General features: G+C 39.5%; 1 protein-coding gene across 3 annotated transcripts in view; it reads right to left on the reverse strand.

Moving 5' to 3' along the window:
* Positions 1-13,698, reverse strand: part of NEIL3 (nei like DNA glycosylase 3) — a 53,250-nt gene that overhangs the window by 30,449 nt on the left and 9,103 nt on the right. For 2 of the 3 annotated variants that reach the window (XM_075860228.1, XM_075860230.1), the window contains exons 2-7: positions 10,006-10,133; positions 8,118-8,252; positions 4,816-5,029; positions 4,521-4,595; positions 4,269-4,435; positions 273-436 (exon numbers count right to left, since the gene is read on the reverse strand). In XM_075860228.1, coding sequence (XP_075716343.1) covers positions 273-436; positions 4,269-4,435; positions 4,521-4,595; positions 4,816-5,029; positions 8,118-8,252; positions 10,006-10,133 — 883 coding nt within the window. The remainder of the gene's footprint in view (positions 1-272; positions 437-4,268; positions 4,436-4,520; positions 4,596-4,815; positions 5,030-8,117; positions 8,253-10,005; positions 10,134-13,698) is intronic. The other variant, XM_075860229.1, reaches the window with a different exon arrangement.

Here is a 13,698-nt window from a genome sequence, read left to right on the forward strand (position 1 = left end):
CCTCCCCCACACACCATCAGCCATGTATGGCATACACCTGTATTAATAATTATTATGTCTGTGGCCAGCTTATTAAGATATTATAAAATACTCCAGTTTTCATTTTAATTTACCTCCAAGTCGGTATTAATTGGAGGAACGTTTTCATTTATAAACATTGAGGTATTTAGAATTATGTCAAATGGAGCAGATGCCGGCTGTAAACTCTCCTCCGCCGTTCAGCGGCTACAAAGCAGAAACATGCATTCTGTACGCCATAAGATTGCAGGTACCTTCCGGTCTAGGAGTGAGACATGCATCACATCTCTGGTCTGATGGCTTATTCACGAGAGTGCAGACTCCACATGCCCAATCTTCTTCTTCCTTCTTGGCCACGTGGTCTAGCGAATCCGCTTTATATGCCCATCCAAGAATACTATTTCTTTTTGCCAATTTACTTTAGGAAAAAAGATTAATGGACAAATTCAAAGTGTAAAAGTAAGAACAATTTCTACAAAACCAGATATGTAAATATTCCCAATGAAATTTGTCTTTCTATCCCAAACAATATGGAGAAAAATATTCGGAGTCTACCAGGAACAATTAGAGCATCATTTATAACATTAACACCTTCGGGACGGAGCCATTTTTGGATTTTTCACTCCTCGCATTCCAAGAGCCATATCTTTTTTAGTTTTCCGTCAATAGAGTGGTGCGAGGGCTTATTTTTTGCAGGAGGAGTTGTAGTTTCTTTTGGTACTATTTATAGTTCCATATAATGTACTGGGAAACTGAATAAAAGATCTTTGCGGGCTGAAGTTGGAAAAAACTGCGAATCCTCAATTGTTTTTTGGGTTTCGTTTTTACGGTTTTCACCGTGTGGTAAAAAATGACAACTTATCTTTATTCTGTGGCTCAATAAGATTATGGTGATACCAAATTTATGTTGCTTTTTTATATTTGACTACTTTTATTGATCAAAAACTTTGTTAAAAAAAGTAAATGTTTTATGGCTCTCAGAATCTGGTGACAACTTTTTTATTTTTCTGTGGATTGAGCGGTGTGAGGGTTTATTTTTTGTACGACGAGCTGTAGTTTTTAAATCGGTACCATGTCTTGCTACGTAGAACTTGTAGATCACTTTTTATAAAAAAAACAACATTTGAGAGCCAAGTTGACCAAACAGCGAGTTTGGCGTTTTACATTTCTTACGACATTCACCGTGCGCGTTAAATAATGTAATTGTTCAGACTAACGTATTGCAGAGTGAAGGCAGCCATAGGGACCTTCATTATGCCACTGGGTTGCCTTGACAACTGTCGTCACCCCCCAATCTCGTTGCGGGGGGGGTGATGAGTTGTTGGATGGCCCCCCCCCTCTTCTCAACGCCTCAGATGCTGCGTTTACGATTGACAGCAGCATTTGAGGGGTTAAACAGCCAAGAACACTGCGATCGCTGCTCCTGGCTGTTAGTCCCGGGTGCTCGCCGTAAAATACAGCACACACCCGCAGCATATCGAGCGTGCTCCAAACATCACCCCCCGCAGCCGGATGTAATAGAACATCTGGGTGCGCGAAGGGGTTAAAGATCTCCTTTCTTCTAGGGTTAAAAATCAGAATATAAGGCATTTTTAAACCTTTGCCGCTACAGCAATTTTTCATTTTTGCTTTTTCATCTCAGTTCTCCAAAAGCCTTAACTTTAACTTTGTCGACATAGATATAGGGCTTGTTTTTTTGGGGGTGAATTGTAGTCTTTAATGGCACTAAGCTTTAGTTTTTATTGGGACCATTTTGGGATACATACAACTTTTTGATCTAATTTTATTGCCTTTTTTTGTAGCCAAGGTGGCCAAAAAAACCACAATTCTGATGGGCTTTTTTCGGCATTCACCCCGTGGGATAAATGATGTTATATGGTAAAGTTTCAACTTTTACAGACGTGGCGACACCAATTAGAGAGAGATTTTTTTTTTTAAACTTTACTTCGTTATATAAATTTATTTTTAAACATTACCAAAAACAAAAAAATGTTTGCAATGTACTGTGATTTTTACTGACTCTTATTTAGCCCTGCCTTTGGAGGTGTCAGCTGCAATACTCCCCTCCACCCCTACCAATTAGGACATGCAGTTACGTCAAATGTCGATAAGGGGTTAAGGATAATGTTTTCAGTCCACAATCAAATCCAAGGTAGCAATCTGGCTATGATCTGGAGTACAAAGATTTTTATGTATTTTATTTTTGTTTCATTAATTAGATTAAATTATATGATAATGTGTTTGGTCTTTTTTTTTTTTTTTTAAATGTTGCAGCTATAAAAAAATATATATATATTTATAAAACCTTTCCTCGTGGGGGCCATATTGGAGATAAACAATTCCTTCCTCTATGGTCAGTACAGCATTGTGTGTGCGCTTCATGGCAGCCAAAATGAATGATGTGAACGAAGCCTTACTATAGTATAGTTTTACTATCCTATCTTATCTAGGCTTCCAGTAATACAATAGAGCTGTCATTTACTCTTCCGCCACCTTCTAATGATAATGAGATGATTCTCCTCATCCTTCGCCTGTATGTACAATTGAGCCACAGAGAACTGGAAATATCAGCTTATTTGTGACGGCTTTAGGGTATGTTCACACGACAGCGTCCGTAACGGCTGAAATTACGGGGATGTTTCCGGGTGAAAACATCCCCGTAATTTCAGCCGTAACGGCATGTGCAGGCGCTTGAACGCTGCGTCCATTACGGACGTAATTGGCGCTGCTATTCATTGGAGTCCATGAATAACGGCTCCAATTACGGCCAAAGAAGTGACAGGTCACTTCTTTGACGCGGGCGTCCATTTACGCGCCGTCATTTGACAGCGGTGCGTAAATATACGCCTCGTGTAAACAGACAAGCGTCTGCCCATTGCTTTCAATGGGCAGATGTTTGTCAACGCTATTGAGGCGCTATTTTCGGACGTAATTCGGGGCAAAAACGCCCGAATTACGTCCGTAATTAGTGTGTGTGAACATACCCCTAGGCTATATTCACACAGAGTATTTTGCAGGAGGAATATCTGCCTCAAAATTCCGTTTAGAATTTTGAGGCAGATTTTCCTCTCCCTGCACGCCGATTTTCGGAGTTTTTCGCGGCGTTTTTTGCCCGCGGCCATTGAGCGCCGCGGACATAAAACACCGTGAAATACGCTTTCTCTGCCTCCCATTGAAGTCAATGGGAGGTCAGAGGCGGAAATGGCCGAAGATAGGGCATGTCGCTTCTTTTTCCCGCGAGGCAGTTTTACTGCTCGCGGGAAAAAGACGCAGACGCCTCCCATTGAAATCAATGGGAGGCATTTTCGGGCCGTTTTTGACGAGTTTTGTGACGCGGTTTCCGCGTCAAAAAACTCGTCAAAATACTCTGTGTGAACATAGCCTTATAGTGGCTAGTCTGAAAATTTTAATATTTGTAAACAACATCACCATATAAAATAAACATCACGTATATAAAATTAAAAAAAACCTGATTTAAATGTAATTTTCTCAGAATACATTCCATTTAAAGAGGCTCTGTCACCAGATTATAAGTCCCCTATCTCCGACATAATCTGATCAGCGCTGTAATGTAGAGAACGGTGGTTTTTATTTTGAAAAACTATCATTTTTGACAAAGTTATGAACAATTTAATAGACAGCGTGATTGTGCAGTGAAAGAAGCTGGGCTGGAACAATGAGAAGTGTATGACGCTGATTGGTCACTGATTGGTCAGCGTCATACACTTCTCTTCACAATGCCCAGTTGGTAAAAAATAAAAACACGCCCAGTTGTCCATTATGAAACTAATTTGCATAAATCTAAAATTGTTCATAACTGTCAAAAATTATCGTTTTTCAAAATAAAAAACACTGCTGTGATCTACATTACAGCGCCGATCACATTATGTAGGAGATAGGGCACTTATAATCTGGTAACAGCCTCTTTAAGAGAAATTTTCTAAAATCGACCAGATTAACCTATGAAAATACTAGCCGTGCTTTTGTCAGCTACAAATATCTGAAAGCAATGGACAATTATGGAGACATTTGTGTGGAAGAAGGAAGAGCGAGTGGCTGTCTAAAAACCACTGGAGCTGCCAACAAAGGAACACAGGATTGTTGGTAGATCGTAGATTCTGTTTTGTATCATACCTAGTAAAATAGAAAAAATAATATAACAAAAATGTTTGGGCCGATTTGGCCAATAAAAACATCCCTTTAACTGAAACCCTACTACTTTCACTGATGGTTACAACACTGTTCTGTACCTCACATCAACCTGTTGAGGTTTATCCTTTTGGCAATTTGAGCAAAAGTAGGTCATTCTGCTGTGTTCTCCCAGCCGACACACGGTGATTTTTGTACCACACTGGCCACAGCCAGGTTTTTTGTACACTTTGTAGTGTTTGTAGAGAGCCGAGCCATTCTTTCGACACTGCAAACAGAAGACATTTTTTCCATGTATAAAGAAGCAATTTTACTTTAAACGGTGGGAATTAGTTGTCCGCAGAATCATTTACCTTATAAAAGAGGAGAGTGAAGTCCCGAGTCATTTTGACCACATGGCTCACTAGCCTGTCCGTTAATAGACCAGCCTGTAATGTAGAAGCAGGACACACAAAAAGCCTTTTTGACATTTCCAACGTTAATGCGCTGAATGAAAATAATTGCAACATAATGGATCCCAATTATGAGCATAACCTTTATTTAAACGGTCTAATTCATTTGGTTGTTACATTTCAAAACTCCAAATAATTAAACCACAGGGCAGAACGCTGGACTGGCAGAAGGAATGTGAGAGGAAGAACACTGTACCTGGACTGCTGGATGGAGGCCACTGTCAAAAAGAGCTTCATTTTTAATAATGTTACCAACTCCGGGCAGGACTTTCTGATCAAGGAGCACATCACAGAGCATACGACTGCCCTGCTTCTTAACCTCACCCTCTGCTCTCGTGAAACTGAACTTGGAGGAGCAGACATCCAAATCCTGGAAAGATCGGACTTTTTCTTGACATTCTGACGCATTCCTTGGGAGTAAAAACAAACAAATAAATAAAATAGATATAAAATATTATATGACTGGAATATCTTGGTGGAAGTAGGAAATGCAATGGCTATGCCAAAAGGATTCCTAGCAAAGTTATTTTATAGTGGTAGGTTGTTTATATATATATTATATATATATATATATATATATAAAAACATACAAAAAGGTGCAGCAGTGCCAATCCCGTTCCATCTTTTGAAGTGTTGATAAAACGTAACACTTTTCGTGCGCTCTATTACCATAATATTTTAGAACGTCACCCGTTTTAATGAGATCAGATATGTAGGCTGCCCTGTCTGAGAGCAGCATAAAGAAGTGACAGACACGGATTTCAGCGTGCGGTCACTTCTTAGTTCATCTTAAAGTAGTTTAGGAGAATTTAGAACTCATTCTTGCGGCACGCGAACGGCAAGTAAGAGTCCCAAGTATATTCATGCTCCCCCCGCTGATTGACACTTTCTCCCTATTATTGTGCATAGGAAAAAAGTGTTAATCAATGGCTGAAGGGTGAATATATGAATATACTTACTGGCCGCGCGTCGTAAGCAGAAGTTCTAAATTCCTGAAGCTACTTAACATTAACGAACACAAATATCTGACCAATCTGCTTTAACCTCTTGCAGACGCAGACATTTTTTGTATTTTCATTTTTTTCTCCCCGCCTTCCAAAAGCCATAACTTCACTTTTTCACTGCATTATTTAACATACCATATAACGTACTGGGAAACTGAAAAAAAATTATTTGAGGGGTGGAATGGGAAAAAAAATTGTGCATCCACTTTTGTTTTTTGGGTTTTCGTATTTATGACATACATTGTGCGGTAAAAACGACATGTTATGTTTATTCTATGAGTTGATACAATTACGGAGATACCAAATTTATATTATTTTTCATGTTTTACCACTTTTACAAAGAAAAAAAAAAGAAAAAATAAAAAAAAAAATATATAGTTTTCTGTCTCCACTCAGGCCTCATGCACACGACCGTAGCCATGTGCACGGCCGTGATTTTCCAGTCGGCCGGCAGCGGAGTGTCACCCGCGAGCCGCCCGCAAATTGCGGGCCGTGCACATGGTCCATTATTTTTTATGAGGCTGGATCGCACAAAACGGCTGGAATAAGACATGCCCGTTCTTTCTGCGGTCCATGCACGGACCGTGGAAACCACAGTAGCGTGCATAGCCCCATAGAAATGAATGGGGCCGCAATTCTTCCGTGGATTTTCGGGGGAATTGCGGCCGCAAAAGAGAGCCATAACGGTTTTTATTTTTTTTCAGTCGATTTAGCAGTTTGATGGCTTATTTTTTACTGGACGAGCTAGTTTTTATTGGTACCATTTTGAGCTACATGCGACTTTTTGATCACTTTTTATTACATTTTTTTGTGGTGCTAAGGACCAAAAAAAATGATATATATATATTTTTTTTTTATGACGTTCACTGCGTGGGTTAAATAACATTATATTGTAATAGTTCAGACTTCTATGGTTGCGGTAATACCAGGTTATGTAAACGTTATTTTTTTTTTAACATTACTTTAGGGAAAATATGCAAAAAGGGGGGTTTCTTGAACGTTTTTACCGCAGTATTTTAGTAGTTAAAAGGGTAGACTCAAAGTGATCTTCGATTCCGCCCGTTGTACTGGGGTGTCAGCTGTATGTTACCCACTCGTAAGTGTTACGTTTTATGAACACTTAAAAAATGGCACGGGTTTGGCACTGCTTTTCACTGGAGTGAAGTAACACCTGGGTCTCATGGTATCCTGGCACTCTGCAGCAAAGTCAAGATCATGTCAATCCAATAAAGCGAAGAAAACCGCAGCACTCATCACAAAATGTCCTTTTACTGATCCATCTAGAATATATAAATTAGTTCATAACATCTATTTAACCACCTCAGGACCAGCCACTAAATATACATCCACATCAGCTGGCCATTTTTGCAGACCCAACGTATGTTTACATCCATTTTTTGCTGGTGATTGTGTCCCCCACAGAAGCCCCAACACCCGGATCTAGAGGTTACTAAATGCCTCTGGTCCTGGTGACATCATTGGGATCTGAGTGGTTCAGGTCCCAATCACGTGATCACCCTGACAACCAATCATGGCACTCACAGGAAGAGAGAGGGAGGGGGAGAGGGAGAGAGAGTGACACAGAACACATATTTGGCTGAAAGTAAAGCCATAAAAAAAATAATATATGCTTTAAGAATTCATAGAAATGTAATTAATGTAATTATAAAATTCAAAACATATCTTAAAAAAGGGAGTTGTCCTCAGATTTTAGCCTCCCAAACAGCTAGTTAGAGATATGGTAAATCATACTAGTGTTGAATACCTTAGTACTTGCAGGAGAGTAAAAAAATAAGTTTTGTTCTACCACATGCCTTGTCTACCAAACTTGGGAAGAATCAGGCATCTTGAGCTCCAACCTCTTCTGCAGTTGATTGACAGCTCCGCTTGTACGACAACAAAGACAATTAGAGCCGTCTATGAACTGCTGAGGGGAGAGGTTGGAGCTCAAGATCCCTGATTCTTCCTGGTTCAGAAGACACGGTGTGCGGCACAATAAAACTTATTTTTTAACCCTGATGCAAGAATATAAGATGTTCAACTGTGGTATGATATACGGCTTACCCTGTAGCTAACTAGCAGTGTTATAGCTGTTTGGGAGTCGAACATCTCATGACAGACTCCCTTTAATCATTTTTAACATCCGAGTAACTTCTGTTGATACAAGTGCTTACTACAAACACACACAGCAGAGCAGAGTTTCAGTGTAGCAGAGCCCCATAAGACTGCAGGTAATGCCACGGAGTTATCTTAACTGAATAAGTTATTACAATGTACAAAAGAAAAAATATGTCAATGAAAAATTCAGCTCTGCTAGATTTGTATCCTTAAAGACGCTATGATACATTTATTACACCTCAGAACATTCCGGATGGTCTAATTTCTGAGGGTAACCAGATCTGACGGCTCATGAAATTAAAAGAAAAAATAACCTTTGTCCATGTCCTCTTACCCACAGGGCTAATAGAGATAGTTGGCGAGGCCAAAGCTTTACCTGACATCTACTGTGGAGTCAAAGAAGCAAATCAAGTCCTTGTTGAGCTGCACTTCCAAAGCTGCTGGAGCTCCACTTCTATCCTTTTTCTCTGTTGGATTAATGCGCATTGATCCATTCATTCCAAAATGGACTCTACAATGTAACAACAGGACATTGTTTAAGTGTGATTATAGCTGCAAGCAACATTGAAAAAGTCAACGCGGTAGATAAAACAGTCGCCAGCTCATCAGCGGGTCATTTTCTTGGCACAGTACATATGCCTGCTCTACATAACAATAAAGTCAATCGTTTTGTTGAATTTATAGGTCATGGTGGCCCTGAATCTAGAAGTTCACTGAGTTCTGCTGCATCTGTAAACAGCAGAGGTGAAGTTAAAAGGCACTTAAAAAACAAACAAACATTAAAACGCATTGCAACTATTCTTGTATACTTGTAATAAAAACAAACAGGGTATCGATGTTTGTATTTGCTCAAACCTTTGAATTATTTACTATGAAGTCATCTCGTTTTGTTGATCTTTAAATATTTATCCAAGGTCATTTTGCAGACGCTCGGCTACATGCTGTTTTGAGGAGCTTTGTTTGTTTTACAAAATAAAGATGGAACTGAAGGCGCTGCCGCAAGAAACAATATCTTACATGGAGTGAAGGTGAATAACAAATTGTACAATGTATTTGTCTCTAACAGCCGCTGCTTGAAACTTATGCACTTACCAAACAACTCAACAGATCATCACTCAGAAAAATGTACTGGATTTTCTCCCTTTACCACATGTAATGTTCTAACCGAATAGATCTGCTCACATGAAGTAAAATAAGATCCACTGTAGAAGTGAGTGAGACGTGTCCAGAAAACAAACACTTTTAACCAATCAATAAAGGGACATGATGGCTCTAAATTACCAGATATTCTGGATTATTGGACAGGTATAATTCATATTATTTTGGTTCTATGCTAGAAACAAGTGTTGGTTTATCAGACTCTGGATTATCGGAATTTCACTATACAATTCTGCACACAATAGAGCAGATTTACTAATGCCATCTAAGTTTTAGACCGTGTAAACTTGGACAAGGCAGTCAGAAGATGCGTCAAAATGGTGCAAGCTATATGATAAATTTGGAGCATCTCGCTATACAAAATTAGACACTGTTCTCTTTCTTATGCCACCTCTTGATTGGCTCAGTTTACGCTTTTTTTAGCCAAAATGTTAGCGCAATTTTTTGCACTATAAGCCAAGCCCCTTTCTCACTAGGCCAGAGACTCTTGTTGGACAAGGTGCAAAAAAGGGTCTAAAACATTTAAGAATTGTAGCGCATTTTAAATATTAAATCCGCCCCAATCTGCATGCATTTACGATATACTCAGAAAAAAAAAAAAAAAAAAAGGCATACATAAAAATATAACACAAAGAAATTGTTTTGCTAAATACGATTATCTGGATTTACATTTGTACATCTCTGGAAATGTAACCTTCGCTATTTTATCTGTATGGCTCCCTCCACCTCCCCCATGTTAGATAACCACATTGGGAGCTGGTCACATAATTCCATTGGCACTGGTGACTCATTTGGTTTCCCATCACAACTTGATTGTCATTTTGAGGTGAATTTAGGAATTGCTGTTGGATCCACTAGTTTAGTGTCAAATGTTACATGCGGTGATGACATTACAAATCCTGTAGAAGAGGTGACCCTAACATGTGCCATTACATTAAAGCCCAACGCCACTCGAAACATGGAAATTCCGAGTTGAATACAGTTAAGCCCAATATTCCACCCCCCCCCCCATAATTCATACTAACAAATGTTCAGAAAGATGAGAGCTATAGGTATAATAGAGTTAATGTACGTACATTTGCATGAATCCATAAAGTCCATCTTACCGTAATGCTTTCAGTCCAAAGTACATAAACAGTTCTTTTCCTAAAGTCTCCACCCCAGTATAGGTGCACGAAACCAAAGCCTGAAGAACGCTGCTACTTGCGCTGGGTGCTACATTGCTGGCGGGCTTCTGGGAATAACGTGCAGGGAAGAAAACAAAAAGGGAGAACAACAATAATAGTATAAATATTTTTGAATTTCAAAGTAAAATATTGTCTTATTTACTGGTGCATCACCCTGGATGTCTAGAAATCTATAACAAGCTATGATTCATGTCATTATTTCATTTTTTAGCTTGTAAACAGTGTTATCCAGGATTAGTTCTGATGTGCTGTACAATCTACACATAAATCAATCATATACAGCAGGAGAGGAGAAGTTCCTGCATATTGCAGGTGATCCGAAACTTTAGCATTATTACTGATCTATATTTCACTTTGACCATTTCCGTCATTAGTAAGGTCTGCTTCGGAGAACCATCCCTACATCATGATGCTGCCACCCATTTGCAGAGAGGTTATGGTTTTGGTCATGTTTGGAAACACGATGGCATGTTTTGAGTCAACAAAAGTAACATTTTTGCCTCATCAGACAACAGAACTTTGAAAAAGTCATGATATACCCACTGTAATTTGCAACAACAGTGATTTCCCCTACCGTAAAGCTACAACTGGTGAAGCAACCAGACGTTGTATAAAGTGGTCTCTACCATCCTCTCTCCAGCGGCCAGCATACATAATTAAAGACTAGAGGACCCCACAGTCTTTTACACCTATTTTCTCCTATCTAACTTGAGCTGAAGGAAAAAATCTATTTGTACCTTGTTAGGCTGTGCTCACATCTGTAACGGAGGCTCAGTTAGGAGCCTGTGTCGTAGATTTTGTCATTTTTGATGCACAAAATAGCGCAGCATGCAGCACTATTTTGTCAGTAAAAACCATGATGGAAACCCGGCGGAACCCATTGAAGTCAATGGGTTCCGTCGGGCGCCGTTGGTGTCCATCATGTGACAGAACGGATGTTTCCGGTATTTTCTTTAGCATGAAAACACTGAACGCAGATGTGAACAGAACCTTAGCCAACAGACAGAAAAAGATAAAAATTGAGACACCTCAATTGTTTATGCCTTTTAATGGCTAACTAAAAAGATCATAAATAGCAAGCTTTCCAGACTGCTCAGGCCTTCTCATCAGGCATGGTTTAACACAAATCCTGGATTAGGAAGGGTTCAGATTGGCTTCACTGGTCTCATTCATCACACTATTTCATGGTCACTTTTGTGTATAAATACACCTCTTCAGATTTTGTAATCCACGCTTGATTAACCCCTTCAGGACCAAGCTCATTTTGGCCTTCAGGACCAGACCCATTTTTTCAAATCTGACATATTTCACTTTATGTGGTAATAACTCCGGAATGCTTTTACCTATCAAAGCGATTCCGAGATTGTTTTCTCGTGAGACATTGGACTTTATGATAGTGGAAAAATTTGGTCGATAAATTCAATATTTATCAGTGAAAAACACCAAAATTTTGTGAAAAATTGCAAAAATTAGCATTTTTCTGAATGTAAATGTATCTGCTTGTAAGACAGGCAGTTATACCACACAACATTTTTGCTAATTAACATCCCCCATATGTCTACTTTAGATTGGCATCGTTTTTTGAACGTCCTTTTATTTTTCTATGACATCACAAGGCTTAGAACTTTAGCAGCAATTTCTCACATTTTCAAGAAAATTTCAAAAGGCTATTTTTACAGGGGCCAGTTCAGTTGTGAAGCGGCTTTTAGGGCCTTATATATTAGAAACCGCCAAAAAGTCACCCCATTTTAAAATCTTCACCCCTCAAAGTATTCAAAACAGCATTTAGAAAGTTTCTTAACCCTTTAAATGTTTCACAGAAATTAAATCAACGTAGAGGTGAAATTTTCAAATTTCATTTTTTTTTTGCAGAAATTCATTTTTAATCTATTTTTTCTGTAACACAGAAGTTTTTACCAGAGAAACGCAACTCAATATCTATTGCCCAGATTCTGCAGTTTTTAGAAATATCCCACATGTGGCCCTAGTGTGGTAATGGACTGAAGAACAGGCCTCAGAAGCAAAGGAGCACCCAGTGGATTTTGGGCCTCCTTTTTATTAGAAAATATTTTAGGCACCATGTCAGGTTTGACGGGCTCTTTCGGTGCCAAAACAGTGGAAATCCACCAAGTGACCCCATTTGGGAAACTACACCCCTTGAGGAAATTATCTAGGGGTATAGTGAGCATTTTGACCCCGCAAGTTTTTTGCAGAAATTATTGGAAGTAGGCCGTGAAAATTAAAATCTACATTCTTTCAAAGAAAATGTAAGTTTAGCTAATTTTTTCTCATTTCCACAAGGACTAAAGGAGAAAAAGCACCGCAACATTTGTAAAGCAATTTCTCCCGAGTAAAACAATACCCCACATGTGGTAATAAACAGCTGTTTGGACCAACGGCAGGGCTTAAAAGGAAAAGAGCGCCATTTGGCTTTTGGAGCTCAAATTTAGCAGGAATGGTTTGCGGAGCCCCTGTCGCATTTGCAAAGCCCCTAAGGGACCAAAACAGTGAAAACGCCAAAAAAGTGACTCCATTGAGAAAACTACACCCCTTGAGGAATCCATCTAGGGGTGTAGTGAGAATTTTGACACCACAGGTGTTTCATAGATTTTATTAGAATTGGGCAGTGAAAATTAAAAAAATCCTTTTTCTTCAATAAGACGTAGCTTTAGCTCAAAATTTTTAATTTTCTCAACAAATAAAGGAAAAAAAGAACCCAAACATTTGTAAAGCAACTTCTCTGGAGTACGGCAATACCCCACACGTGGTCATAAACTGCTGTTTAGACACACGGCAGGGCTCAGAAGGGAAGGAGTGCCATTTGATTTTGGTGTACAGATTTTGCTGCATTTGGTTTCGGGTCGCTATGTTGCATTTGCAAAGTCCCTGTGGAACCAAAACAGTGGATCCCCCCCAGAAGTGACCCCATTTTGGAAACAACACCCTCAAGGTATTCACCTAGGAGTGTAGTGAGCATCTTAACCCCACAGGTGTTTTGCAGAAATTCGTGTGCACACGATGTGGGAGAGTGAAAATGGGAATTTTTCCTTAGATACGCCAATATGTGGTGCCCAGCTTGTGCCACCATAACAAGACAGCTCTCAATTTTTATGCAGTGTTTCCCGGTTTTAGAAGCACCCTACGTGTGGCCCTAATCTTTTGCCTGGACATTCGACAGGGCTCAGGAGTGAAAGAGTACCATGTCAAATTGAGGCCTAATTTGGCGACATATAAAGTATTGGTTCACAATTGCAGAGGCTTTGATGTGAAATAATAAAAGAAACCCCTGAGAAGTGACCCCATTTTGGAAACTACACCCCTCAAGGCATTTATTAAGGGGTGTAGTGAGCATTTTCACCCCACGTGTCTTTTCCATAAATGATTGCGCTGCCGAAGGTACAAATTAACATTTTGCCCTAGATATGCCAATTCATTGTCAAATATGTCGTGCCCAGCTTGTGCCACTGGGGACACACACCTCAAAAATTGTTAAAAGGGTTCTCCCGGGTATGGCGATGCCATATATGTGGACGTAAACAGCTGTTTGGGCATGCTGTAGGGCTCAGATGGGTGGGAGCGCCATTTGGCTTTTGGAGCGTGGAATTTGCTTGG

This window comes from Rhinoderma darwinii, chromosome 1 (assembly GCF_050947455.1).
Source record: "Rhinoderma darwinii isolate aRhiDar2 chromosome 1, aRhiDar2.hap1, whole genome shotgun sequence".
NCBI lineage: Eukaryota > Metazoa > Chordata > Amphibia > Anura > Rhinodermatidae > Rhinoderma > Rhinoderma darwinii.